Source organism: Tamandua tetradactyla, chromosome 12 (genome assembly GCF_023851605.1).
Source record: "Tamandua tetradactyla isolate mTamTet1 chromosome 12, mTamTet1.pri, whole genome shotgun sequence".
Taxonomy (NCBI): Eukaryota; Metazoa; Chordata; class Mammalia; order Pilosa; family Myrmecophagidae; genus Tamandua; species Tamandua tetradactyla.
Genome location: NC_135338.1, coordinates 57,397,590 through 57,425,441, shown reverse-complemented (window position 1 = coordinate 57,425,441; position 27,852 = coordinate 57,397,590). Strand labels below are relative to the sequence as shown.

The following is a 27,852-nucleotide window of genomic DNA, read 5'->3' as shown; positions in this document are numbered from 1 at the left end:
GAACCCTCCTTCATCTTCACAATGACCTCATTTTACAGAGGTGGAAACTGAGGCAGCGGTAAGATGATTGACTAGCTTAAAGTTGTGCAACAAGTTATCGGCTGAGGCAGGACCCCTCTGCCCTCGGCACCACCCCAGCCTGGCTCAGCCATGGAACAGCCTTCTGGTGGCTGCAGGTGTCCACTCATCCCTGTGCAAGTTTGCAAGCTCTGGTAGACAGAGGCTATGACCTCTCCTTCTTCCCTCTTGTGCAGGGCACTCAATGTGAGTATACAATAAGTGCTCAATAAGTGCTTAATAGGTTCTTCTTCCCCATAAGGCTCCTCATGCACCCACCAAGGAGGGGAGTCACAGAATCCTGGTCTCTGGTATCTTTCATTAAACTGAGAGACTACCCTCCAAAGTGCCTGCCGGTGGAGTAAAGGAAAATGCAATGCAGCAATTCAGCCAGGGACTGAGGATGCACTTGACAGCTCCAGGCAGCTGTGGTCCTGGAGAGCTGAGCTGTGATGCTGGGCAGGAGGTCATTCATTCCTCTGCCTGCCTCCAGCCCCCTCCACTCCTGGAAAGGGGCAACTTGGGCCTGAGGCTGCAGGGCCTAAGAACAATGATTCTGTTGTTTTACGGCTGTACCCTTGGGTCCTGGGACTGAGCAGGAATTGCTCCCCTGGGCTTTACCAGAGACACCGACTGGCCGATGCACTGGGAATGCCTTCTGTCCCTTCTTGAGTCCATCTTGAAGAGCCCTATCCATTCACCCTTATAAAAATCCACAGCAGCCCCGCTTGCACCAGCTCATCTGGCTGCTCACCGCCCACTATGACAATTTGTGAATCTGGCGTTCCACTGAGATGGAGGTGTGCAGCGTGCTCATAGAGTTCTCCATCTGCACGGGTCCGGAGGCGCAGTCCCCTCGCTGGCACAGCCCACCGTACACCTCCCGTGTCTTCTTCCGGAAGCGCTTGCCCACCATCACGTACACCAGTGGGTTGAGGCAGCTGTTGCTGTAGCCCATGAAGGAGGCCACCTGCGTGAAGACATCCACCAGGTGCTCCTCCCAGCAGGAGGAGAGCATGCCCAGGCGCTGCAGGGTGTCCAGGAAGGTGCTGATCTGGAAGGGCAGCCAGCAGACGATGAAGAGCAGCAGCACGACCAGGACCAGCACCGTGGCCTTCCGCTCTGTCTGGATCTCCTTGAACTTCTGCATCTCGTTGTTCCGCAGCACCCGCATGATCTGCACCGTGCAGAAGGTGATGACGCTCATGGGCAGCAGGAAGCCCACGAGGTTCAGGAGGACGTTGGTGAATACCTCCCAGTTGGGTGATGGGTATTGGATGATGCAGGCGGTGACGTTGTAGCCCTCGGATCTGTACTCCTGCATGGTCCGGAAGATCAGCATGGGCGAGCTCAGGAGCAGCGTGCAGCCCCAGATCACCAGGCTGTACAGCTTGGCCCAGCGCACGGTCCGCATCTGCCCCGTGGACATGGTCTTCACCAGCGCCAGGTAGCGGTCGATGCTCACCAGCATCAGGAAGCAGATGCTGCTGTACAGATTCATGTAGATGACAGTGTTCACCACGCGGCAGAGGACCTCCCCGAAGAGCCAGTCAAAGTTGTTGGCGATGGTGATGGCCCAGAAGGGCAGCCCGCAAGTCAGGACCAGGTCCGCCACTGCCAGGTTCCCCAGGTAGACCTCCGCCACCGTGCAGCTGCTCTTGTGCAGGAAGAAGACGCTGAGGACAAAGGTGTTCTCGAGCGCGGCCAGCACGAAGAGGACCCAGAGGAACGGGGCCTGGATGGCATTGAGCCAACCCAGTGGCTCCTTGGAGGGACAGGTGGCGTTAAGGGCAGGGGTGAGCACTTGCAAGGTCATGTTGAGCATTTTGACGCTAAAAGAAAGTGGAAAAGAGACTGTCAACCCCTTGAGGTCACAAGAGGGAGAAACGATTGGCACAGAAGGAGAGGAAAGAAGGACGCCCATCTGCTCACCAAAAAGCGTCCAGGAGGCCGCTAGGGTTGTGGCAGAGTCAGAGGTGGACCCGGGCCCTTGTCCATAGCCCCACACTCAGAAGTCCATGTCCCCATCCTCCTGACTCCTGGATCTGCTGCTAACTGGGACCCTGGGCTCTTTGCCTCCTGGCTCTGCTGGGGCCTTTCCTTGGCCAGACTCTATTAGCAGCGTAGCCATCTCGGCTCTGGGGTCCTGGTGCCGATTTCAGCTTCTGTGATGGGAGGATGCACAGCACTCCTTCCTTATCGCACAGGCCCCTCCCAGGGGAGACTGGGGAGTCAGTCATCTTTCAGCCTCGCAAAGGCAGGCTTATAGGTGAATAATTTATTAGAAGAGAAAATGGCATCATGCCAGGCAGGGAAGTTCCAGCCTGACTGGTAGATCATGGTCTCTCTACCATGATCTGTCATGATGGAAAGCAAGGCTCTTCCAGCAGAGGGCAGCACTGTGTAACCATGTCCCCATCAGGGAAGCATTGAGGAGGATCCGAGGGGGCATGATGGAGAGGGAGGGCCAGGGCTGTACAGCCAGACAGTCCTTTTGGGCTCAAATCCCAACACCTTTGGTCATTAGCTGTGTGACCTTATGGAAGTACTTAACATCTCTGAACCTCTATGGCCTACCTGTAAAATGGGAATAACAAAATCTACTTCCCAGGATTGTGGTGAGGTTTCAAGACAACGTGCAAGAAACAGCTCCAAGAATGGCACCAGGTTCAATGAACATTAGATATTATTCTGATAATTATGTGTTTTTGTGAAACAACTGATGTCAAATTCTGACAACATCATTTGCAAATTCTCATTCCTGCATCAGAGTCATCATCATCAAATGACTGGCTCCTCTTTCATTCTTGGGTCTGACTCCCAGGGCAGGGGACATGGAAGGTTGCTGTACAGGCTAATTCCTCTGTACCCCCAGCAAAGAGATGTGGGGTTTAGGAGAAAGAAGATAAGTTAGACAGACACGGGCTGCAATCTTAGGCATAGATATTGGGCAAATTGCTTAACTTCTCTGGACTTCCATTTGTTTTCTTCAGAGTCATTTCCTGACTCACATTGCAGGATTGGTCCAAGTTCAAATCTAAGAGTGGCTATGAAGACACACTGAAAAATCTAAAGCACAGTCCAGAGGACAGGGCTAATTGGGCATTTTCCTAGTGTCCAGTGATGTGGGCTAGGAAAGAGGGAGGAAGCTCTGCCTGGAAAAAGGAGGCCGGGAGAGGTGGGAGGCCCAGTGGAACCAGTTTGAAGGCAGATGCCTGTCTGTGCCCTATCGCGCCAGGACTCCTCAGCATTTTGCAAGATTTATACATTTCAGGGGAGAGGAGAAAAGACTTGACTGGGGAGTCAGCAGACCTATTTCTAGGTCCAATTTTGAACCAGGCTTCTTGTGTGAACCTGGGGGGATTCTCTTCCCCTCTCTGGTTCCCACGGTTCCAAATAAAAAATGAAAGGATTGAATTACAAGTGCTCCAAGGACTCTTCTTGCAGGATTATTGTCTGTACTACCTCTCTCTACCTCCTTCTCCAGCTCCCTCAAGCACTTGAGAAACTTCTGGGGGCTGGAGGCCATTTGAAACCTTCCATGTGTCTTCAAACATGACAGTTTAGAACGCTGTGCCCCTGTGAGATTTGCATATCAAGGACAGAAAAAAGACCCTGTGTGCTATCTGTCCATGCTTGTTGAGAGAAATAAGGGCCATTGTCCATTCACGTTTCAGAAAGTCACTACATTTCTGTGCAAACATTGCAGCCAAGGGAGGGAAAGACACAGGAGCCAGAAAGGAGGAGGCTGGAGGAGAGTAGGACACTTCTCCCTCCTCCTTGCCTCTGACTGGACAGTTTCTGCACATCCTGAGTCTTGATTTGGGGCATGTGGCCCTCGAGCCTTTCTCTAGATGCCCACATTTGGAGCAGAAATGGGGATGGGGGAGGGTGGCACATTTTGCAATGGGCTGAGATTTGGATCTGAAGTTTGCAGTGTTTCTGTCCACTACAGTCTTCTCTTTTAATTTTCCATGTGCTCGGGCTGCCGACGTACGTGTGTGTGTGTGTGTGTGTATGTGTGTGAGTCTGTGTGTGTGTGTTGGCTGTGTGTGGGGGGAGTGGCATCCTTCCACCCTGCGGCTTCATTTCAGTAGAACCAGTGGAAGCTGCTCTTTCCTTATTTCTGGCACTCAGACCTCCTCTGCTTGGGGCAGGCAGGCTCCTCTCGCATCTTTTCTTTTCCACTCCCTTTTTTATGGGTGAGGAACCTGCAGACAGTCCAACTGCACCGATTCTACGCAGCCTGGATTCAGAGCCAGGGCTCTTCCCGCCCTACTGCTCAACGTTTATGCCACAGTGGAGGGGAGGGGACAAGCCCCCACAGTGACGCCTAGCCACATGCCTTGGGTCATGAGCAAGAAGGAAATTGTGCAAAATGCATGCAATGGGGGAGAATCTAGAGAGATGAGAGTGGATTTGTTTTTAGAGGAATGGGGAAGAGAGGGTGGGTGAGAGGGTATAGGGAGGGTGTTCCAGGGCTGGCGAAAAGCATTAGTAAAGGCAGAGGAGTGGAAGGCATCTGGAGAAGTCAAGCCAGGGTGTCCTCCTAGCTCAGCTGACCATAGGTCATATGGGAGAGGTGCCGGTGAGGAGTGAGGCTGGGCACAGAGCATGGGGGCCTCAAATACCAGGGACAGGAATCTGAACTTGATTCTGTGGGTGACTGGGGGATCACTGAGGGTTCATGAGCAGAGGAACTAGGTATTTGGAGGTTACCACCCAGCTGTTCCACTCACTTTGGTTTGTGGCACCCTGAGACATACCTCCCCTATCTTCCCTGCCTCCTTTCCCCTTTCCCCGGAGTGATTGCTTGGATGCTGGGGATGGTCTGGAGACTGAGAAAGATGAGGCATGAGATCAGGAAGGCCCCAGGAAGCCAGGACTGGCAGTCTCCTCTGCAGAATCCTCTGACAGTAGGATCTTCCTTGGAGAGCCCCTCCATCTAGCTTTTGGCCTTCATTTTTGCAGTCACAGAAAACGGCTATCTTCAGTGCCCCAGGCCTGGGGACTTAACTGTCTCTCATAGTCCAACTCATTAGAGCCTGCAGTGTAGAACCACATGCGACTTGTTAGTTTCTGAGCAGGTGAGTAGATAGCCCGGTGGGTGGCACCGGGCCCGTAGCTGCCTCAGAGAAGCCGCAGTTAGAAGGCCGCCTGGTGAGTACAGAACTGGGAGCTCAAGAAGCTGGTGCTCCTTAGCTCTGGCTGAGGTCTGGTTGGGAGCTGGGGCCCCTTCCCCCTGCACCTTGCCAACACTGCCCAACCGAGGATTGGTCCTCCAGCTCCTCTGCCTCTGCTCCAGGTCAGTTTACCCTCCCCATCCCCCATTCTTGCTCTGGAGTGTCCTGGCCTCTACTGGATGTCCACAGCATGTTTGTTCTGTCTCTCAAGATGACCTTGCACATCTCTGTTTGACCCTTGGGTATTGACTTGGGGGTTGAACTGTCTTACTTTCATTTCTAAACGTGTTGGGGATAGCTGACATGTGACTCCCAGAAAAGCTTCCTCCCACTCCTTCCGCCCCGAGCCCCACAGAACAGCCCACTCCCTTTGCTCCCAACAGGCCTGCCTCCCGAGGGGTTTTATCTTTGGGCTTCACGTTGCCTATTCCTTCAACTGTTACACAGGAGACAAGGATTCAGATCCCTGAACCCCATCTCCAGAGTGTTCTCTTGGTTGCCTGTGTCCCCCATAAATAATACACTGAAGAATCCCTTTGGCTCGACTGAAAGGGTGCTGGGTACAGAGTCTTCATGAACCAACAGGAACATTGGTCTCTTCCAGGCAGAGAACATTTGGACTCAGAGTAGGGCATGAACGAGGTACCTCCTGGGCTAACTGGAGGAGAAAAGATGGTTAGATGGGTGCTGTGGTCCATACAACATACTTATTCTCTGCTAGGGATGGGAAAGGGAGTTTGCTGAGCCCCCTTTTCCTTTAGTCATTCATTTAACAAATATTTATTAAGCACCTACTATATACTGGGTGCTGGGGATATAATGGGAAGAGAACGGGCACAGCGCCCAGCCTCCAGGAGCTTACACTCCAATGGGGAAGCAGACATGACTCAATCACAAAGTAATTGCAACTGGATATTAGTTCTATTAAATAAAAATGAAAGGTCTTCTGATAGCATATAACATGGGATCCTAAATCAGTTTAGGGGGATGGGTATTTATGCTGAAACTTGAGGGTGAGCAAGAATAAACTGAGTGAGAAGATGAGGGTGGAGGGGAGGATGTGGAAGTCTAAGAACAGCAGGTGCAAAGGCCCCGAGGCACGAAGAAGTTTGGTGTGAATAAGTGTGAGGCCCTGGTGTTTGCTGAGGAAGATGGGGTCCGGGTAGGTCAGAGTGCAGTTAGGGAGCTCAGTTAGCAGGTGCTGCCCATCAGCTCAAGCTCAACAAGAGGAAGACCGAAGAAGGTGGATTTCGGAGTGCTTAGAGGTTACAGTTGACATGGCTGATACAAGATTAAATATGGAGGCACTGGGGATGTAGGTGAAGAAGGTGTCAAGGATGCGCTCCATCTACTGAGAAAGGGAAGCTGGTTGTGGGTGTGGGGGTGGAGATCATGAATTTAGACTTGAACCTGTTAACATTTTAAACTTCCAAGTGGGGCATGCGTGACTGTTGGGTCCAGTGTTAGTCTGGAGCTCAGGGGAGGGGCCTGGCTAGAAGAGAGGGCTGGCCCTTGTCATAGAGGTGAATTAGATATGGAATCTCCAGGGGGGATTTCAGGTATAATGAGAGAGATTTATATGGATGAATATTTCCAATCCTGAGTGGCGGGTGATGCTGCCAAGTTCTGAACTTCCTCTCAAGCTCTGAGCCCAGACCTCACCTGAGCCCCAGAGGGACGGTGTAAGCCTTTCTGCCCAGGTGGGGCTTCCGCTAGAAAGTCTTTCTAAATCCTTCCTTTTATTTAACTTCACCCCTGCCCAGAGAGGTGGGCAGCAGCTGCAGGCTTGCCTTGCAAAGCAGGAAACTAGGCCCAGACAGGAATGGTGAATTGTATCAATCACACTGCTGGGAAAACCTGGGGTGGAGCCTAAGCCCCAGCCCTCTGGCTCCTACCCCTGTGCTTTCTCAAGGATCCCTGCCCGGGATGGGTTTGAAAAGCTGTGGTGCATGCGTGTGTATGGTTGTTTGTACATGAGGGTAGCGACACATCTGCCCTATCCCAGCTTTTAGCCACTTCAGCCAGAGGTGTCTGTGCAAGCAATGGGCATCTGGGCTCCTAGAAGCCCAGTTCTCTGAATTCTGATACCAGAGTTGGAGGTAAGCCAGTGATGGTTCAGGGAATTTGAACATATTAGAGTAAGAAAAGGCTGAGCTTGTAAATAGGAGACGATATGGAAGATACTTAAGTAACACCGGAAAGGGTTTACATGAGCCCCAAGACAGAGCTGAGATTAGGATTTTGGAACTTGCCAGGTATGCAGTGAGTGCAAAGCCCTTTCTATCCCGGTAGCTTGCCTTTCCGAGGAGCCCTGCTGGGCCATGGAAGGGAAAGTCACTGGGAGTTGGAGATCATGTGTTTGACTAATTCATTCTTTGAAAACAGTTATTGAGCATCTCTTAGGTGCTGGCAATCAGGGCGGGGGGGCGGGCAGCAAAGGCAGGCCTCTCCCTGCCCTCCTCCTGCAACTCATTCTCTGGCTGCTTTGCCCAGCTGCAGGACCTCCCAGCCAACGCGGGGCCTCCCAGCCTGGCTCCCCTTGCATGTCCTGTGTCTCCTCACTGGGCTCCTCTATGGGTCTACCTGAGCGGATGTGTCTGGATCTGGCCAAATCGGCCCAGCTAGATCCTAATTGCTTGCTGATGGTTATAAACATAGCTCTCATTTTCAAAACAAAGTTGAGGGCTTTTTTTCTCTCAGCTTTTTGGGGAACACTACTCTGCTGTCCGGATGGGCAGAGAGCAGACTGTTTTTAAGGCACAGGAGGGGAGGACTTAGGGGTCAAAGCAGACTCTGGTGGGTTCTCTCCATCTGCTTTGCTCTCTGCCCTGGCCCTAGGTTGCGATGTTTGGCTGGAGAGCCACCAGGTGCTGCCCACAACACTCTCTGGCTTCTCCTCCCTGCCCAGGACCCTGCCCCTAGGAACTCTACCGTGGGCTCTTTAGTTCCCTGGCTTCCTGTGGGGGTTGGCCACAGGGTGGGGACACCAGCCTGAGACTGAGGGCGGGAGGAGGGTGAGGATGGGATATTGATGCCCCAGCTACTTCCTTTGGTGCCTCTAGGGGCTGGCCACGCCTTGACCAAAATTTCCCAGTGCCTATCAGGGGCCCTTACCCACCAGCCTCTCTGTCTCCTGATTCTGGAAACTACTCCGTCACCTGGTTCCTTCAGGGCTTGGGCAAGGGGACAGGGCACTGGGGGGTGAGGCCTTTGCTTCCCAGCCCTGATACGCTGCTTGCCTCTTGGTGGTTCTGTCTTTACCCTGTGAATGAAAATTCTCCTCTTATCACCCGGCTTTCCTGCTGGAGCCCTGACTAACGCATCCTGGACTTTGAAGTCAGAGTCTGAAGACTCTTTAGAGAAATGTGGGGGGAGTGAAGCGAGTACAGCAGTCCTGGACGGTGCAGTGGTCAGGCGTCTGTGACTTGAGGGTGGCCCTTGATCTCTCTGGGCCTTGATTTCCCCATCTCCAGAGCCAGGGGGTGGCTGGCCTGTCTCCAAGCCCCTCACAGGCTCTGCTTCTCGGGGTGGGGATGAGGAAGATGACGCTGCCGCTGGGGCTTTCCCCCTCATTTTTTCAAACTGATGCTCTAGAAGAAGCAGCCAATGCCATTCTGATTCACTGGGGCTTGATCTCCCTCGGAATTGTATCCAAGAAGACTTACTTGAAAAGTATTTCCCTTCATTGAATCATATAAACACTGGATCTCAGAGCTAAAGGAATAAGTAAATTCCACTGCAGCCTCAGAGGAAACCTATTTTGGTTCCCCCAAATTCCATGTCTGAGAGGCCTCTGACTTTCTCGAGGGCCGGCTTTGCCTTGTATGGAAGTCCCCCGACATCGTGGCCTGAGCTGGCAGCTGACACAGGCCCAGTGCTCTGTGGCTGTGTGGTGGAACTGGGCGGTATTTCCAAAGTCAGGGCTGTAGGCGCAGTAGTGAGTAGTCTCAGATCAGTTAATCGCGCATTCTAATTAGGTCAAGGAGACCGTCTCAGCCAGGTGGCGTGTCTAACACATCTTGCTAACGTTTTCGCCTCTTCCTCTTCAACGAAGACAGCAGGCTCAGAGCCTTTGCTGGCCCCCAGAATCTAGCCAGACTTTAATACCATCACTTATACTTTGTATTTATTTTTACTTTTTTATGACAAATAAGATGAATTTTCCATTTAAGCTAGTGATGTGAAGCTACGGTTAAAGAGTATGTCAACATTAACTAAAATAATGGCACAGGTGACATAGATATGACAGAAACTGAGGCCGTGGAACGACCCAATGTGGGAAACACAGTCCTAAAGCACGTAGCTGGAAGCTTGTTTTGCAAACAGGGGCCGTGCAGGCTGCCGGGTGGGGCTACGGGCTCTGGAGCCAGGCCCTGGATGTGAATCCTCTTTCCCCTGGACTTGTTACATAACCTCACAGTGCCTTGTTTTTCTCAGCTGTCAAACGAGGGCTAGCGTAAAAGTAGCCCCTGCCTGCCTGGGCTGTTGTGAGGCTTAGATGAGTCAGTACAAGTGAAATGCGTGTCACGGTGCCCACAGTGGGCAGAGCCAGCGCACAGGGGAGGCTGTTCATTATGAAGTGACTCTTCCAACATCGCTGGAGAGGGGATGGGGCCCCAGATGCCCCCTCTTCTGCCCCCCTCCCCTGGAGGTGGGAGGTAGGGGGAGCCCCTTCTACCTGGCCTGCTCGTTGGCTCACAGACCCAGGTGAGGTTTTCAGATGTGGATTCCACAGCTGGATGGAGAGGAGAGAGTGTGGCTGGGACAGTGCAAGCCTCTGCTCTGGGGAAGCCCTTGGGAACACTGGCTCCCACCCTCTGTGCAAGGGGGATGCTCCCCTTTGGCCTTTTGCATCCACTCTATGATAGCTGTGTGCATGAGGTGTGTATGTGTGTGTGTGTGTGAGGTGTGTCAACTGTGTGTATGAGGTGTATGAGTGTGAACTGTGTGTTCACAGTGCATGTGTGAGCTGTGTGCGTGAGATGCATATATGTGTGAGGTGTGTGAGGTACATATGTGTATGCTGCATGTGTGTGAGGTGTGCATGTTAGGTGTGTGTGAGCTGCATATATGTGTGTGAGGTGTGTGAGGTATGTATGTGTAAGCCACATGTGTGTGAGGTGTGCATGTAAGGTGTGTGTGGGCTGCATATATGTGTGTGAGGTGTGTGAGGTATATTTGTGTGAGCTGTGTGTGTGTCTGCAAGGTGTGCATGTGACGTGTGTGAGGTGTATAAGGTGTGTGTGGGTGACGTGTGTATGTGAGCTACGTGTTCATGTGATACGCGCATGTGAGGTGTAGCCGTGTATGTCTGTCTGTCCCATCAGATTCAGTCTCCTCAGAGGGAAGGCCCCATGCCTTGCTCACCTTTGTACCCCACACTGTGTTTTGCACATCCTAAACTCTTGAAAAATATTTGCACCACAAACAAGTACAATCTGTCAGATCACCCAGGAAATTAGAGACAAGGCTTCCCGCCGGTATCCCAGCTCAGAACTCTTTTCTGGACATTTTTCCTAGAGTAAATGTTTTCCTCTGCATTCTGGTTTACACACGCATGAGTAAGGATCTGCTTATGCACGGACACCCAGGTAAGCTCCAGGCGCAGTGGATGCCGGGGCAGGTGGAGGGTGGTGGCGATGTCGCCTCGTAAAGTGTACTGACAGCAGGCTGAGGAACGCCAGCACCAGCACAGAGACCCCAAGGGGCCCTTTCCTCCTTTTCCCTGGGGTTCTGTGGGGGAAGGATGGGGTTCTGGGAAGCCAGACTTCATTTCAGGAACTCCTGAATGGAGCTGAGTCAGAGAATCCGATGGGACCCTAGGCACCTGCGTGCAGGCCCTTCCAGGCTCTGAGTACGTTACAGACCTGGAATGTTTTGGAAACAGTTACTGGGGAGAGGGGGCGGGGGTGGGGGACCTGGGGGAGCCGAGCGCCTCACCCATCCCTATCTCTCCAGGACAGGGCATGCTTATCTGGCTCTGGCCCCATCCCCCCTCAGATGCCTGGGCCTCACGGGCCCTCTTGCTGCTTTCCTGCCCTTTTATGGGGAGATGATTCAATCCCACGTGCTTTCCTTCTCCACTCCCCCCAACCCCCACACCATCCCCCATTGGGTTTTGCCATTTTAACGAACAGGCATTTTCTGACTCTCTAAAACCACTCCTTAATTTAAGAAGTTTAACATTTTCCTTTTTGTTTGAAAAGATAATGTAACCATGGTAAAGAGCATTTAAAAATAATATTCAGATCACCCAGAGTTCTCTCGCTAACCCCAGGCCTTTTCATATTCCACATCTCACTGTCCTTTCATATCCCGGGGTCTCGTGAACATGTGTCCACAGCTAGGAGCCACCTCACTGGCCACTGAGCCGTCCTTGGTGAGGGTGGAGGCGGCAGCTGCAGCGGGCCCTTAGGGGCCCCAGGTCCACACGGACCCCTTGGAATCTGGGAGTTAGGCACACCTGCTGAACAGAAGAGCTGAGGCACAGTTTCCCACTGTTCAAACCAAGCTATTGTCTCGCTGTGTCGCGAGCCTCTGTGGACTGACCTCTCACTCTGGCCTGGACCCTGTGCTCATCCCCGAATGAACTGATGAGAAAATGAGAAGCTGCTTGAAAAGTCTGAGCTCCGTGGAGGAAAATGGTGGCATACCTTAGAAGGGTTCCCTTGGGGCTGTTGCTTGCTGGGACACTGAGGCTCTGTGCTCAAACCTTGCCTTTGCCAACCATGCAACTTTGGGCCTCAGTTTCCTAACCTTTAAAATGGGTTGTACTAGGAGAGTGCAAATGGGAACACGTAGAGGTATTCACCCCTAGCACAAGGTGAGTGCCTAATGAATGCTTGTGCGATCTGATGAGTTAAAAGAAACCAGCTGGTCTGGGGACAGCAGGTATTATGGGACCCTGGATGGACCTGCTTCTTTCATCAGTTCAGCTAGAGGTAGCTGCTCCCTGCAGGGAGCTTCAAGGAAAGGGGAAGAGGAGACCCTTGGGAGTCAGGAGGCCTGGCTTTGTGTCCTGAAGACGAGCTGTGTCTCTTGAGTAACCTGCTTTTCTGAATCTTGGTTTAGTCATTGTTAGTGTGGAGATGAACTGATTTCCCTTGCAGACTCATCTGGCCAATTCCATTAAATGTGATGATTTCTTAAACCCAGCCATACTCCTCCACCTGCCCCTCTCAGATTGTGCAATTTGTTATTGGCCATGAGGAGATGACCTCCTCCAGTTCTTTCTCAAATGTCTTCAACGGCTCCCCATTAGCCATGGATCTAAATGCTGACTCCTTGCTCTGGCACTGAAGATCCTCCCAGAATGCTGTCAGCACTTCCAGCTTGAACCCCTCTCCTTGTTGCTCTAGGCACTCACTGGTCCCCAGAACACTTCCTTTACTCCCCACTCTTTGCCTTTGCTTGGGCTGCTTCCTCTGCCTGGGTGCCCTCCCTGCCTCTGCCTGTTGAAGTTGGGGCAAGTGCAATTATAAGCCCTTCTGTGAAGCCTTCTGTAAGCACCTGTGTTGGTGGGATTTATGGGTGGACTTGACTGGCTAGAGTCCCCAGGTATTCAATCAAGCAAATGCTCATCCAGGTATTTCTGTGGAAGCAGTCTGTAGATGTGATCAAAGTCTGTAATCAGTTGACTTTAAGAAGGGGAGATTATCCTCAAGAAGCTGGTGTGCCTGATCCAATCAGTTGGAAGACCTTGTGGGCAGAGCCAAGGTTTCCACCAAAGAGGAGGAATTCTGCTTGTGGATGCCGTTTTAGTTCCTGCTACGGGGGCCCTTCCCGACAGCCCATTCTAGCTGGCCCAAATCATGTCAGCCAAGTCCTCTCAATTAATCTCTCAATCGTAACTCCTCTTGGTACTTTTTCTCTGGCCAAAGCTGACCACCTCATCCCTGAAGCAGAGGAATTCTCTCCCTCCTCTGGCCCTCTCCAGCCTTTAAGATGTTCTTACAGGGCATACCTATTGGAGTTGCTTGTGCTCTTGCTTATACCTAATTCTCTGTTGCATGCCGACAGTAGGTGCTCAATAAATGACTGTTGACTGACTGATTGAGTGATAGAGGGCAAGGTGATCCTCATTTCTCTTTTTCTCCCTAGCAGATATATTTGCAGAGTAGAGGTACAGGGAAAAGGCAGGACTTCCTGTGTGTCTGGAGCGTTACACCCTCAAAACCATGCCTCCTGGCTGAGGCATCTCTATTCCCATGTTCCAGGTGACAAGGCAGGGGCTTGGAGAAGTGACTGGGATGGTTCAGCCTGGCATAGCTAGTTGGCAGCAGGGCCAGGAGTCAAACCTAGGTCTGCATGAATCCAATCTGCAAGTCCTTCCTCTGGCCACCCACTGTCTCCCACTCAGTGAGGTTCCTGGCACAGGGCCAGCCCCTCAAATATTTGAGGGAGAGTAGGCTGTGATTTACAGCCCACAAAGGAAGTAGCTTTGTGCAGGCACTGCCCCAGGCTTCTGCTGGCCACACGGGGGTCCCTGGCTGGGGGATCTGTACTGGACTGGGGGGTTGGCAGCCCTGCAGGGCTGGAAAGCATGGCTTTTCCATCTCCCCAGGCTCTATGGTTTCTCAGCCACCTTTGGTTTGGAGCTGGAGGGGGGTTTGGTAAGTGGCCTCAGAGCAGCCCTGTGTGTGTGTATGTGTGTGTGTGTGTGTGTGTGTGTGTGTGTGTGTGTGTAAGAGGAAGGGCTAGGGAGGGTAAAACTACAGGGACCTGAGGTTTCCTTGAGTGAGATACACACCCAGGTGGGAATCCCATCTCTAACACTTACTAGCTGAGTATAACCCTGGATAGTCCCTTAACCACTCAGGGCCTCAATTTCTTCATTTACTAAATGGGAATGATAATAGCATCCACTCTGTGGAGTTGATGTGAGGATAAAGTAAGTTAGAGAATATAAAGCTTTTAAACAATACTTGGCACATTTTAAATGCTCCATAAATGTCCATGTTTTCTTTCTCTTGGTTTGATATCAGCTTTCTGCAAATGATTTTATTGGAGGAAAGAGTTTGTATGCTTAAAAAGAAAATGTCCAATGAACCTCCTATCCTTTATTTCACAGAAGGGGAAACTGAGGCATAGAGAGGCAATGAGATGCCTATAGACACACAGCGAGTAAATGCCAGCCTGGAACAAGAGCCAAGGAATGCCTTGCCTGGCTCCTGCTGGAGTGGGCTTTTAGGGGTCTGGCTGGTGCTGGAGGTGACCAGAGATCTGGGGACAGGGCTGGAATCCTTGGGGAAAATTGTTGGGGGGCCATCTGACTTGAGTCATAGGATTATTTTTCCAGGCACATTAACCTTTACTTCTTTCTTCTACCACCAACCCTTCCCAGGATTCTGGAATATCAGGGTGGGAAGGATTGATCAATATTTTATCAGACCCCCTCATGTTACAAAGGTGGATACAGAGGCCCAGAGATGGTTGGCACTTCCCCAATAACCCATAGCCAGCGAGTGGCAGAGCTCAACCTTGAACCCAGTCCTGGAATCCCAGTTTCCAGGCCCCTGCTCCTTTTTGTCATCCTACAGCAGCATCCATACCATATGGAAGACAGAGTTGTGTGCTAATGATGCCTGATGGGAAATATGTTTAAAAATCAACATCTCATACCCCAAACCCGTGCAGAAGTATAGTAGAGGACACTGAAACATCAAAAACAATTTTCTCCTTGTGACTGTAAAGATGTCCTTTTTCCAATTTCCTGCATTTTCCAGGTTTCCTGTCTTGAGCATGTGAATAATTTACAATGGGAGGAAATACGAATCCTCATCAGAGTGCATAACTAAAAACCCATAAACAAGAAAGATTGCCGGTCCAGATGGGAGGGAGTTTGCTTTCCAGAAAAACAATTCCTCAGGAAGGCTCAGTCTGAGTGCAATGAGATCAGGGGTCTCCCCGCAGACTCTCCAGCCCCGAGACATCCCCCATGGTGGAGGTGGGGGGGTGGCATGGCCCTGCGAGGAGGAAGGGGAGGGCACCTGGAAGGAGGCTCTGGCTAGCCTGGCTGCTGGCCCAGCTTCTCCAACATGTGCAAGCATGGGACGTGACCTCACTTACCACCCAGCCTGGTTTACAAGACGGGGGAGGAAGACAGTAAACAGAAGCCCTCAGCCAGCCACAGAGAAAAAGATCCTGGGGCCATGTTTTAGGAGAGGTCTTGGTACCCTCGATGTGCACACAAGGGAGCCCCTGAGAACACGGAAGTTGGGGCAGGTGGAGGTTTGTCCTTTCCTATGGGGTTTCAAGTGTTTCTACAGCAAGCCCTTGACTCTGAAGGGTCTTACATGATCGCCTTTTCACCTTCTGGGAGTAATCTTCCTGCTTATCCATCCGTCTTTCCCTCCTTCCATCCTTCCCTCCTTCCATCCTTCCCTCCTTCCCTCCTTCCATCCTTCCATCCATCTACCCATGCATCCATTCACCCATCCATCCTATCACCCATTCATTCAACAAATGTCTATTCCTGGGGCGGGCCGCGGTGGCTCAGCGGGCAAAGTGCTTGCCTGCTATGCCGGAGGACCTCGGTTCGATTCCCGGCCCCAGCCCATGTAACAAAAAACGGAAAAACAAAATACAATAAAAACAAGAAAAAATGTTTCCCTTTCTTCCTTCCTTCCTTCCTTCTATCCTTCCTTCCTTCTCTCTGTCTTTCCTTTAAAAAAAAAAAAAAAAAAAAAAAAAATGTCTATTCCTGGGCTCTGTTTGCCTTGCTCAATGTGAAGATATGACAGTGAAGAGCAAGGGAATAGTGGGCAGTCCACAAAGAATTTGGACATCAAGCACCATCCTAGGGCCATGCTTCAAGGACCACCCCAAATGTCACCTCCTCTGAGAAGCCTTTCCTGACTTCTCAGGCAGTAGTGATCCCTCCCTAGTCTGAGATTCAACAGCAAAGAGGTGGAAGGAGTATAGTCTGGGGATTCTAGTCCTGCTTTCATCACTGAGTACCAGGCACACCCTGGCATCTCTGGGCCATCATTTGTTGATTAGATTCCTATGACCTTTCTACAACAATGCCATGCAGAAGCAGTGAGCTCTCTGTCCTGAGGAGCATGTAAGCAGAGGCAATAAGATCAGCCCACTGCCTCTTCAGGGGCTCATCTCTTTACTCCTTAGCATCCAAAGCCTCAAATAGGGATGGGTGGAATGAGTCAGTCTTAGCAAGTTCCCTTTCACCAAGTGTGGCAGAGAAGAGGTTTCTCCCCGCAGCCTCCAAGGATCCCTGGTCCCAGCCCCACCCTGTCAAGCCTTCCCACAGCCCTGCCCAAGTCAGAGCCTCACCCTGGCCATGTGATCCTCTTCCCTCTGCCCAAATCCTCTGGGAAGCCGAGCCCTTTGGCATCCAAGCAGTCTACCTGCCAGAGCTCTGGAATTATGACAATATTATACCTTTTCTAGAAAGGCACGGAAGCATCTTACTAAGTTGATCTGCAGAGGAGAGTCCCTCCAATATCTCATGACCAGAGGAGCAGAGAGGACAGGCAAGGTTGAGCCCTGAGATTGAGCACAGGTATTCAAATCAAGCCTGGACTTGGAAGCCAGGCAGACCTGGCTCACATCATCTTGGTTTTGCCTCTACTGGTTGGGTGACCTGGGGCAGGTGACGTAGCCTCTTGGTAAAATGGGGATTACCTCCTCCAAGCGGGATATTGTAGGGACTGGTATAAAGTGCCTACATCATATTTCCATTTCTTTTATTTTGTTAGTGTGTTTCCATACTGTTCTAAGTGCATTACAGACACCACCTGTGATGTAGGGACTGTTATTATCATTCCCATTTTATAGATGAGGAAACTGAGTACAGCTAGTAAGTGGTAGAGCTGGGATTTGGACCGAGAGGTCTGGGTCAGAGCCTCAAGATTTTCCTTTTCAAAACTTTTTATAATGGAAAATTTTGAATGTGTAGACAAGTTGACTGGTGAGCATCATTCAACAACATGTTCCTATCACCCAGCTTCAGTGATGACCAACTCGTGGCCAGTCTATGTCATCCAAACCCACACCCACCCCATCTGCCTGTATTATTTGAAGTAAATCTTGAACATCTGTCATTTGATAAATAAATATTTCAGGATGCCTCTCTAAAAGATAAATTCATTTCAAAGAGCATAGACACCCAACCATTATCATACCTAAAAGAAATCAACAATAATTCCTTAATAGCATCAGTCACTCAGGCAGGGCTCCAATTTCCTATTGTCTCATAAATATCATACTCTTTTTTTTTTTACAATTAATTTGCTTGAATCGGAATCCAAATGACTTCACACATAGGTTGATTGGTATGTCTTATAACTTTCCATTTATCTACTGGTTCCCACCATCTCTCATCCTTTTCTTTTTTTTTCCTTGCTATTTATTTGTTGAAGAATCCCAGTTGTTTGTTCTATAGTTTCCCACAGCATAGAGCAGTGTTGTTCAATAAAATATAAAGGGAGCCAATAAGTAATTTTAAATTTCCTAGTAGCCACATTAACAACGAAATAGATAAAATTAATTTAATGATATTTTTAAGTCTGTATATCTAAAATGTTATCGTGTCCACATATAATTAATATAAAAAAATCATTGATGATTTTTACTTTATATTATTTTTCTCTTACCACGTTCTTGAAATCAGTGTAAATTTTCCACTCACCTGACAACTTTATTTGGATTCGCTACATTTCAAATGCTGGGTAGTTATTCCTGGTTACCCGTGTGCACAGCCTGCTTCTGGGAATTTGTGCTCTCAACCCCTTCCGCCCGCTGAAATGGTTAGTCTTTCCTATTCTTCCTCACCTTTGGCTTTACCCTCTTCCTTCCTAAGTCTAGCTCCCCATCTGTCCCAACACTGTCCTCCTCCTGCCCCTGCCCCTTGGCTCAGCCTTTTCTCCAGCCACTCCATGTCCTCTGAAGTCGCCCTTCCCCTCACGGCTTGTTTTGTAGCCCTGAAGTTGGGGTATCCGGATCTATGGGACATACCTGGGCTGGAGACAGGACAGCCACTGTGGATGGTGTTGGGGGGTGTTGGCAGCACCGTGAAGTTCACAGATCTGCACCTGAATTTACAAAGCACTTCCCTGTTTACACTTCATTCATTCAACCTGTTTGTGAATGCCTGCTGCATGTCATCCCGCAGGATATAATAATAGCTTCATCTGGGGGGCGGTGGTGCTTACTGCATGCCAAACAGTATTCCAAGTGCTTCCCATGAATTCATTCCCATAACCCACCAACCATCCTATCGGGTAGGTACGATTACTAACCCTGTATGCTTAGCACAGGGCAGGCTTGGAGCCGACGCTGCTGTTCTGTTGCTATTGTCATTGATATTATTAATTATTGCTATTATTGAGCAGATGACATTCCCTCTCTGGGCCTTGTTTTTCGCATCTTCAGAGCAAGGGGGACTGGTGGGTTGTGGTTACACAGATTATTTTTAAGTCCCTTCCAGCAGTGATAGCCTGATTGCCAGTTTTCTTAAATCTGTCCACCCTGGTGCCTGAGTGGGTCTCAGAATTGTAGTGATTTTTTCATTAGTAGACATTCCAGTCATACACACATAAACAACCCACACACATACACACATACACAATTTCTTTTTCTTTGCAGCCTTCCTGGCTGCCACATTGCAGCCCCTCAAGCATAGAATAATGACTTTGCATCTCTGAACCCCTGGGCCTGGATGTGGTACCTGCCTAATGAACGTCTAATGAATTGAGCCTTACTTTTAGCAGTAGTGAGTTCCTTGTCACCTACAGCAGCCGCCATCCCATATGGAAGACAGAATTGTGTGCCAGTGATGCCTCCACTGGAGGAATTCAAGTAAAGAATGGGCAATATTTTTGGTATATTTGGTCCAAGGCATTCTAGATTCTATAAATTTAAATCCTAGGGCCATATAGGGCCACCCTGACTCATGCCATGGCAGCCCCCCACCCCCATTCCTCAACCTTTTCTGGTCAGAGTACAGATACATTAAATGAATGTGATGTGGAGGTACTGGAGGTGCCAACTATATGTCAGAGAAGCACCTGCCTGTCTCTCTTAATTCTCCAGGTAGCACTGTAGGAGAGATACTAACTGGGTGTAACACCATCCACTTTTTGTAGGAAAATGAACTTCAGAGAGGGCAGATAACCGCTGGAGGCCACACAGCTATGTGTGGCAAAATTCAATTGGAACCTTCTGGGCCACTCAAAGTCTGTGCTGTTACACCCCTTCTCTCACAGGAGAAGGAACAGAGGAGCATGGTTATTTCTGTTATGGAACCCTGGACAGAGGGACCATGGTTTGCACCAGGGGCCTTTGGAGATCCTGCCTAGCGCCGATGCCACACGCTGGGGCCTGGTGACATAGCCTCTCTGGTGCTAAGGCAGGTGGAAAAGTCCCAATCCCTGAGCTGGGATCATGGCATACATGAGCTTCCTTAGTCCCCCCGCCATTCACATTTTGGGGGCCCAGAAACCAAATCCTCCAGCATGCCCCACTCCCTGACCTGCAAGTCCCGAGCCAGGTAGTGAGGTAGGCCCCGTGCTCAGCCTCCCCTTGCAGCTAGGAAACCTGACACAGGGGAAATGCAGGCCACAGTTCTGTGTCTCTGCTTCCTGGCAGGTCCCTTACCACTCCGAGCTTCAGTTTCCTCATTGGTACAATGGGATGGTTAGTAGTGGAAGCTCAATCAATATTAGCTATTACTATTTGTCGGAATTTGCATCTGAATGAGATGCTAGCTCCCTTGTCTGCAAGGAATTGTCTTTGGCTGCCTGTCCTGGGTTCCTGCAGGATCCCTGGAGCCAAGATGACGTTATTTTTATGTTTGCAACTATTTAATAGGCCAGTCACAGACTGAGGGAGGCAGGCAGCTGTGGTTTTGATGACTTCTCTGAGCAGGTCCCCGTGTTAGGAGGGGTTTGAGTGGGCCCCAGACCAATCTCTGGAAGATTCCATTTTTTGCATAGTTTGGCAGAACATATCAAGAACCTAACAGTTTTTGCTTGGTATTTCTGAATACACTCAAAAAGGACAGGAAAAGCTTCAAGCGCAGAGATAATCATCATCATTTTTAAGAGTGTAAAACAGAAGGAAACAACCTAAATTTTAGGGCCAAGGAACTGGTTAAATACCTGACTCCATATCTTTGCAATGGACATTAAGCAGGCATGAAAATGATGCTCTAAGGAGCTTACTAAAAATGAAAGAATGCTCTCATGTCAAGGAAAATAACTGGGAACTAAACTGCATGCACGACATGTAGAAAACAACTGGGAAGACAAAGATACCAAATTGTAACAGGTGGTGGTTGCCTCTGAGCACGGGCCCACAGGTCGCTCTTAGGTTTTCTTTATTCTTTGGGGTGGTTTCCAGATTTTCTAGGAATAACACATACTACTTTTGCAATAAAACTTCTTGAACAAGCCAAGTGTTTTCTCATTCTAGGTTTATTTTTATAGAGAATGATTATGCGTTAGTTTATGTCAGAAAGAAAACAGGCCAACCCCAATCAAAGGAAGGGCCTTGCATAAATAAAAACTAGTAAATAAGGACAAAATAATGTTTTTAAATTAAAATGAAATGTGACCATTCATTGGTCACATTTGAAATGTGAAATTCATGAACCATTTCTTAAATGATTCCCCGTTTTATCCAACAACCAGTCCTGGGCAGGTGTTGCTGGCGGGCTCTCAATAAGCCAAGGTGCTGCTGAGGGAAGCTCCAGGAAGATGAAATTTCCTGCGGGGCTACAGAATCCACCCCCAATCACAGAATTTAACCGACTCCATGAATTTGGTGTCTCCATTTTCTGTTCTTAATTTTGGTTCAGCTGAATCCTGTCTTCCAGGGACTTTTCCATGAAGGTTATAGGGTTGGCACGTCTTGTGAGCGTGCCTTGCTGTTGTCCTCACCCATGCAAGGCCATCTGCTGTTACAGCCTGCTTTCTCTCCAAAGTCTCTAGATGCTCCGCTGTTGCCGTTGATGTGTTTGTGGCTGCAGAAAAGCCTGAAGCCAGCCTGACTTTTTTCCTTTGTATGTTACCTCCCCCGGCACCCCCTGAATCTGGGTACTTTTTCTCTTTGCAATTCAAAGATACGTTCAGGATGTTTTTGGGGAAAGCTCATCCTTTTCTCATCTTTTGAGGGAGGTAAGACAGATAGAGAGAGCTCAGTTTCAGGAGGAAATAGAGGGTGGGGCAAGGAGAGGCTGGAACTCAAGCCACCCTGCAGTGTTTTGCCACCTCGGCAGCCATCTGAGCCACGCTAACTCTGGCAAGTGAGGTCAACCTGCTGTGTAACAAGCGAGCCTGGAGGGTGCCATCTGAGCAAGCTCTCAGCCTTTCTCCCTCCCTCCCACCGCAGCTGGCCTCCTTACCACCCTCAACCTTGGAGGTCCTGCGTCCTCCCAGAAGGGAGGCCAGCAGTTAAGAGGGGCAGAGCCAGGCCAGGTTTGAATCCCAGCTCAGCCTCCACTGTGCTCTGTTTCCCCTCCAGAGGCCCAATTTCCTCAACTATCAAGTGGGACAGAAGCACCTACATGGCAGGTCCATTATGAGGAACACTTGTGGGTTCCTGGTGGGTGGCAAGGGTGCAGTCAGGCTCCCTCCCCACCGCCCCCTGACTTTCTGGCAGAGGAGAGACAGATGGATAAGACAAGGTCCTGCTCTTGAGAGTGAGGTTTACACATTATTGGGAGAGACAGATGCATAAAGTGGCAAATGCTGCCTCTGAGGGGACACAGGTGGCTGTGGAGCCACCAAGGAGGGACCCAGCCCTGAGGGGGAAGGGTGTGGAAGGCTTCCTGGAAGGGATGACCCCTTTGAGCTGGGCCTTCCATGCTGAGTAGGAATTAAGCAGATGAAGAAGCCAGAGAAGGGTGAGGAAAAGTAACTTAGAAGGGGGAACAGCATGAATGGAGGCCCAGAGGCATGGGAGAGATTGGTAGACTTAGCAACCCTGGATAGTTCAGTTTTGATTCAGTTTCAGGCCATCCTTTCCCTTTATTAATTTGAAAGAATCAGACCCTGTATAATTCTAACTTGAAACATTAGATGTTCCTGCTTTAGGCCTGGGAACCACTCCATCTTGAAGGAGTGCTACAGTTTCAGAACAATCTGATTTTCTAATTCAGTCCCCAGAGCCTGGTGTGGGGAGTTGTTTTTCTCTTCCTGTAATTCATGGGATTTTCTTTCTAGTGAGCTGGTTGGGCAATGCGAACATGTGGGTAGCCGGGTATGTGTTGTGGGAGAGCCGGTGCTCCCTCCCCCGTCCTTGCCCTTGTAACTACTCAGAGAAGGTTCATTCTCTAGGTTGTAATCAGCTCAGGTCTGCCTCCATTTTCCTGCCTTTCAAGGTCACAAGGTATAAAGCAGGGCCCCAAATTCAATGTCTACAGGGTCTGCCAGGGTGAGGGAGGGTTGGGGTTCAGAGCAGATGAGGCCCCACCACAGGGACAGCTGCATGTGGCTGGCTGGGGAACTCAGGCCCAGCCTTGTCAGAACTACCTAGAGAATATCCAGAGAAGCTGCAAATCTGGATTTTCCTGTGAAGTATCCCAACTTATAAATGCTGACTCCTGTCTTTGGAAACACGGCTGACTCAATATTTAGCATATCTTTGAGCCTGTTTGGCTTGGGGCTCTCAGGTTGAGACCAGTGTATAGGATCAAAGCACAGATACATGGGTGGATCTGCAGGCTCCCTCGCCAGTTTGCATTTCACAATGGCACTTGGAGACTACCATGTGCCAACACGGAGAGGGCTATTTCGTTCCTTTTGTTAGCCGTGCAGTAGGCCAGAGCTGGCTACACCATGACGCCTCCAGCCTGAGACTCAGGGGGCTACCCTGTTTTTTGCTGTAGTTTCCAAGTCTGTGATCATTTACAGATGAAGAAACTCGTTCACAAAGAGGCTGTCACTTGCCCAAGATCGCAGTGCTGAGTACGAGAGGGGGTGGGATTCAACCTCATAGCCTGTTTCCAAACGCCTGTTTCCAAACGCGACACCCTTAAGCTGCCTGTGGAAGGAGGAGGAGGGAGGAGGGAGAGGAGGAGCAAGAAGGCTGGGGAGGAGCAAGGAGGAGGAGAAGCAGCAGTGGTGGGCACCTGGGGGTCTATTACCCAGTCGACCGAATTCATTTCCCAGTCTCCCTTTCCTGCGATTTTGGCATCTACAAATACTCTGTGGCTCCCAGGCCTGGGTCCTGAGTGTACGAATTTCTCCCTTTCCCAAGCTCACCCTGCTTTCCACCCCCACCTCCATGTTCTTGGTTGCAGTCACTCGTTTCTGGATGTTTTAGGTCAGAAGAGACTTTAGAGACCCTTATCCCACCCCTACATTACTAGTAGGTAATGGGGTGATTGTCCATGGTGCCCCACAGGGCATTGAGAGGCCACACCGCTCCCATCCCCAGTGGGATTTCCCAGGAACTGTGCTGGGAAGGTGCTGCCATGTGGTGCAGTTTCAGGGGCTCTGGGAAAGACCCTAAGACGGCTTCCCATTCCCCACCAGCCGAGGTAGAAGTTCTGCCATCAGAGCTCAGCCCCTGCAGGCATATTTTCCGCCTTGTGCAGTAAGCACCCAGCACCTGGCTGGTGTCGGGGGTGGGGCAAGGCCCCAACTTCTCCCTCAAGGGAACTGTAGTGGGGAGGGGGAGGCCAAAGAGCTTGATGCTCCCCCAAATCTTTAGGCCTAACCCCACGTCTAAGGGGAGCTCAATGTGAGCTGTTCTCAGGGAGATTTTTGCCGGTGGATCCTGAGAGGAGGTGGGGAGGGATGGAGCCCTCAGCACCTGGCACAGGAGAAGAAGGTGCCTGCCGGCCAGTAGGAAAAGAACTTGGCCCCAAATCTCTCGGCTATGGGGGAAGGGCCTGGGGAGGGCAGCTTTGGGGCCCTGGCAGGACAGGGCCTGGTTCCCCTCAAGTTTGTGCCCGTCGGAGAGCCCTTAGTATGTTGGCTTGTCTCGCTGTGGATTGAGACCCAACTGCTTCGACACCCCAGATGCATTCAGCAAGTCCTTGGGCCCCTAGGCCCCCAAATCAGAGTCTGGGGGGTGGGGGTATGCACAGGAGACACCTGCTGGAGGCCAGCTTTCAGGTGCTTCTGATGTATAAAGAAGTTTGAGAACGACTGGTCTGTGCCACCAGGCTGTGCCTACCCTGGAGAGTGGAGAAAGGAGAAGGGGCATCGTTGGAACAAGCAGCACCCTAATACCAGGGAAGCGGCAGGATTGAGCTGCATCCTGCACTCTACAGTTTACAACTCCGCCCCCCTTGCCCCCCAAGAGGTCTAGCATAGGCGCCGCTGATTTTCAGATGTGGAAGCAGGAGGCCCAGAGAGGCCAAGAGACTTTTCTGAGGTCACTCAGCTAGCAAGTGGTTTTGGATGGGCTCCTGGAAACCAGTTCTCTGTGCCCCAACTTACTGCCATCCCTCTCCCCTGGGACAAGACCAGAGAGGCCCAGTGCTTTGGGGGTGGGTGTCTGGGAGAGAAACTTAAAGTCTGAGCCCTGAAGGGAAGTGGGCAAGGGCTCCTCTCTTGCTGCCCACAGATGCCCTTGCCCAGGGACCAGAGCAGGTTCCTGCTGGGGTTTCATTTCCCTGGAAAACCCCCAGACCCATGGGGGCTACCGCCCCCCTGCAGCACAAAGATAACGTCCAGTAAGCCCATCTCAGGCCTTGTCCCTACTCCGGAGGCTGCACCTCTGCTCTCTGGGCTCCTGCTCTCGCTATGCCAACACCACCTGCTCTAAGCCTCACAGCAAAACTCAGAAGGAGGGAATGGCACCCCCACTGCCCAGGTGAGAAGACTGAGGGTCAGAGAACTTCCCCCGCAGGTAAGAGACACAGGAAGAATTTGAACCCAGAACTGGTATTTGATCCCCCCTGCTTTACACTAGAGGTTGCCCAGTTCTCTGGCCTCCAGAACCCTACAAACCCCATTTAGATGATGGTCAAAGAAATACCTGACACCATAGGGTTTGTTCTGAAAGGCAACCCGAGGGTGTGTTTTAGGGACTTAAGGAGGAATTCAGGACTTGACCTCGTGAGGGCAGATTAAAGATATTTAGCTCAGAGATGACCAATAAGGATGAGACTCATTCAAACCCCAAAGAATAGGAAGTAGGAGACAGATATTGCTTCAGTTTAAGGAAGAACTTTTTAATGCTCAGAACTCTCCCAAGTAAAAGTAGTAAACAAGTCAACGATTTATAAAGTAGTGATCTCCCCATCCCTGGAAGTGTGCACAGTGAGACAAGATGCTCATAGGTCAGGGAATTCCTGGCCTGGGTGGATGTTGGAAGCGATGCACTCAGGGTCTCCAATCTTAGTGAGTTCTGGTCATTTAAACCATTCTAAGTGCCTTTGGAATCCTCCAAGTAACATGCAGGCCTGCTCTGGGCACTTTCAGTGCCTGCCATGTGAATGATGTCCATCCATTCATTCATTCGGCACATGCTGGCTGGGGCCTGCTTTATGGTACACGATTCTCAGTGTAGACAGGCAGCTGTGCACAAGACAGATGAGCTTCCTGCTTCTATCTTGAAAACCGAGTCCCCTGGCAGGTCTGCAGGTACCTCTCTTGGCTTGGGTGGTCCCTCCCCTGACCACAGACAGCAAGGAGGAGGGGGACGCAGCCCTTAGCAGTACCCTCGGAAGCCCCTGAAACTTTTTATCCAGCTGCACTCAGTGTCAGTACAAACCACACAGCACAGCCATCTCCCCTGCTTGGTCTCATTGAATTTGGTGAGAACCAAGTTCTTAGACTCACTCACCATCCAGGCTCAGTCAAACCGTTGGAACCGGTCCCTGTTTACCAGCAAGAAAGCCTGAGTCCCGAAAGGGTCGAGGCACCTTCCGGTACACCTAGCAGGCCGCTCGGTGAGGGGACGTGCCCTCTCTGAGACCGGCTTCCTGGTCTGTGTGGTGAGGAGCTTGGAGCACATGATTGCAGGGGTGTTGCAAGTTCAGGGCAGAGTTGGGATGAGACCTGGCCCCTGCCTGCATGGCCAGCACAGACCTTCTCATTTGCAATGTTTCTAAAACGTCTTCCCCTTGCCCCTACCCCCCCACCCTCAAACAGGGGAAAAGAGCGGATCAAACCCTTCCTCCAAGCCTGTGAGACTCCTGACTGTAAGATGCACTCTTGCCTCCCTGCTGCCAGAGTCCAGGAAGAGGATTTGAAACTCATAAGACGCATTTGCCCCAGAGAAGTGGGGCCAGTGTCCTTGGCTTGCTCACTGTCCCCCTAGTCACCCAAGCCCTTCTCTCCCTGAGGGAAGGAATAAGAGCTGGGGGTGGCTGAGGGCCCCCTCCACAGCCCCCACATGGGGCCATAACTCTGCTTCCTGTGGGCTGGCAGGAGCCCCAGGCAAGCTGTGACTCAGTGGGGCACATTCCAACCTGCCCGAGACAACAATGCTGCTGTCCTCCCCACCCAGACTTTTGAAACTGCCGGCTCTCAACAGCTCTAATAAAGACTGCCATTTACTGACCACTTTCTGCGCACATGGCACTTCACAGGCATGAACCCATTTCAGTCTTTGCAACCACCCTGCAAAGTCTTAGTGCTCTTCTCTTTACGGCTCAGGAAACTGGGACAAAGTAACTTGCTCAGCAATGTCACCAAGGGGAGAGGCAGGGCCGGGTGCAAAGCCCATGCTCTGAACCACTGCTCCATCCTACCCCTCGGTCCTGGACAACCAGGACCCTGAGAGGGACACAAAGCCTGTCTGAGATGACATCACCACCAATAGCGACCTCGGAGAACACCAGACAACATTTACAAAACCCTCTTCCATTTATGTCAGAATTAACCCCTGCTACTACCTGACAGCACGCACCAAAGAACTTTGCAGGCAGAGAAACTGAGGCTCAGAGAGGATAAGCAAGGTCACACAGGGCTGACGAATGAAAAGCCAAATTCTGGAGTCTAAACCCTACACCCGTCCCTTACCATGCTCACTCCTCATTGTTTTAGTCCGACGCGTTCAATTGGAGTCTATAAAAACCAAGTCACTAACTCGCTCACACAGGCACAGGTCTGTTCTGCTCCCGCGCTTCAGGGGGAAACAAATCCCGCATCCGTAAGGCAATTCCCCCTGCCTGGGGACCCTTCTGCCCAGGTCCCTTATACCTAGGGAAGGAAAGTAACTTTCCCTGAACTTCGTCTGCCTGCCCTCCTTGTGTGCTGGGACTGCCTGCCTGCCCTGCAAAGCCCCTGCCAGGCACCCACCTTGTCCGGAGCGAGCCCACGTAGGCACCTCGGCTGTTCCCTCATCCAGCAGGGCTGCCCGATGTCCCCACCACTCAGAAGAGCCGGGCTGGAGCAGCCGCGGGAACAGCTCATCTTTCAAGGGCTGGGCGGTGATGTCATCGCCCTCTGGCACGTCCTCCCTCCACCTCCAGCTCAGCCCAGTGCTCTTGCCTGGTGCCGGAAGCCAGGCTGGCTGCAGGTTCCAGAACCCTGACCAACAGAGGTCAGGGCAGGGCTGGGGTGGCTGCAGCAACTCCTGCAGTGGCTCCCTGCCCCCAGCCTCGGGGGTTAGCCACATGGATTTCCATGTTTGCCAAAGGAATGTTCTATTGGGTAGCTAGCTGGCCCTGCCACAGGCCATCCTCGATTTC

At 51.0% G+C, this 27,852-nt stretch overlaps 1 protein-coding gene and 1 long non-coding RNA gene across 3 annotated transcripts in view; one reads left to right on the top strand and one right to left on the bottom strand.

The window, feature by feature from the left end:
• Positions 1-27,576, bottom strand: BDKRB2 (bradykinin receptor B2). Its single transcript, XM_077123471.1, has 2 exons — positions 27,461-27,576; positions 1-1,889 (listed from the first exon to the last, which is right to left on the bottom strand). The coding sequence occupies exon 2, from the start codon at positions 1,880-1,882 to the stop codon at positions 818-820; it is 1,065 nt and encodes a 354-aa protein (XP_076979586.1). The 5' UTR covers positions 1,883-1,889; positions 27,461-27,576; the 3' UTR covers positions 1-817.
• The window catches only part of LOC143652180 (uncharacterized), a 134,884-nt gene continuing 116,770 nt past the window's right edge, over positions 9,739-27,852 (top strand). For both annotated transcript variants that reach the window (XR_013160470.1, XR_013160469.1), the window contains exons 1-2: positions 9,739-9,947; positions 10,761-10,831. This is a non-coding gene — a long non-coding RNA (uncharacterized LOC143652180). The remainder of the gene's footprint in view (positions 9,948-10,760; positions 10,832-27,852) is intronic.

Coding starts and splice junctions, on each gene's coding strand:
- BDKRB2 (XM_077123471.1), bottom strand. CDS start 1,882: ATGCTCAACATGACCTTGCAAGTGCTCACCCCTGCCCTTAACGCCACC.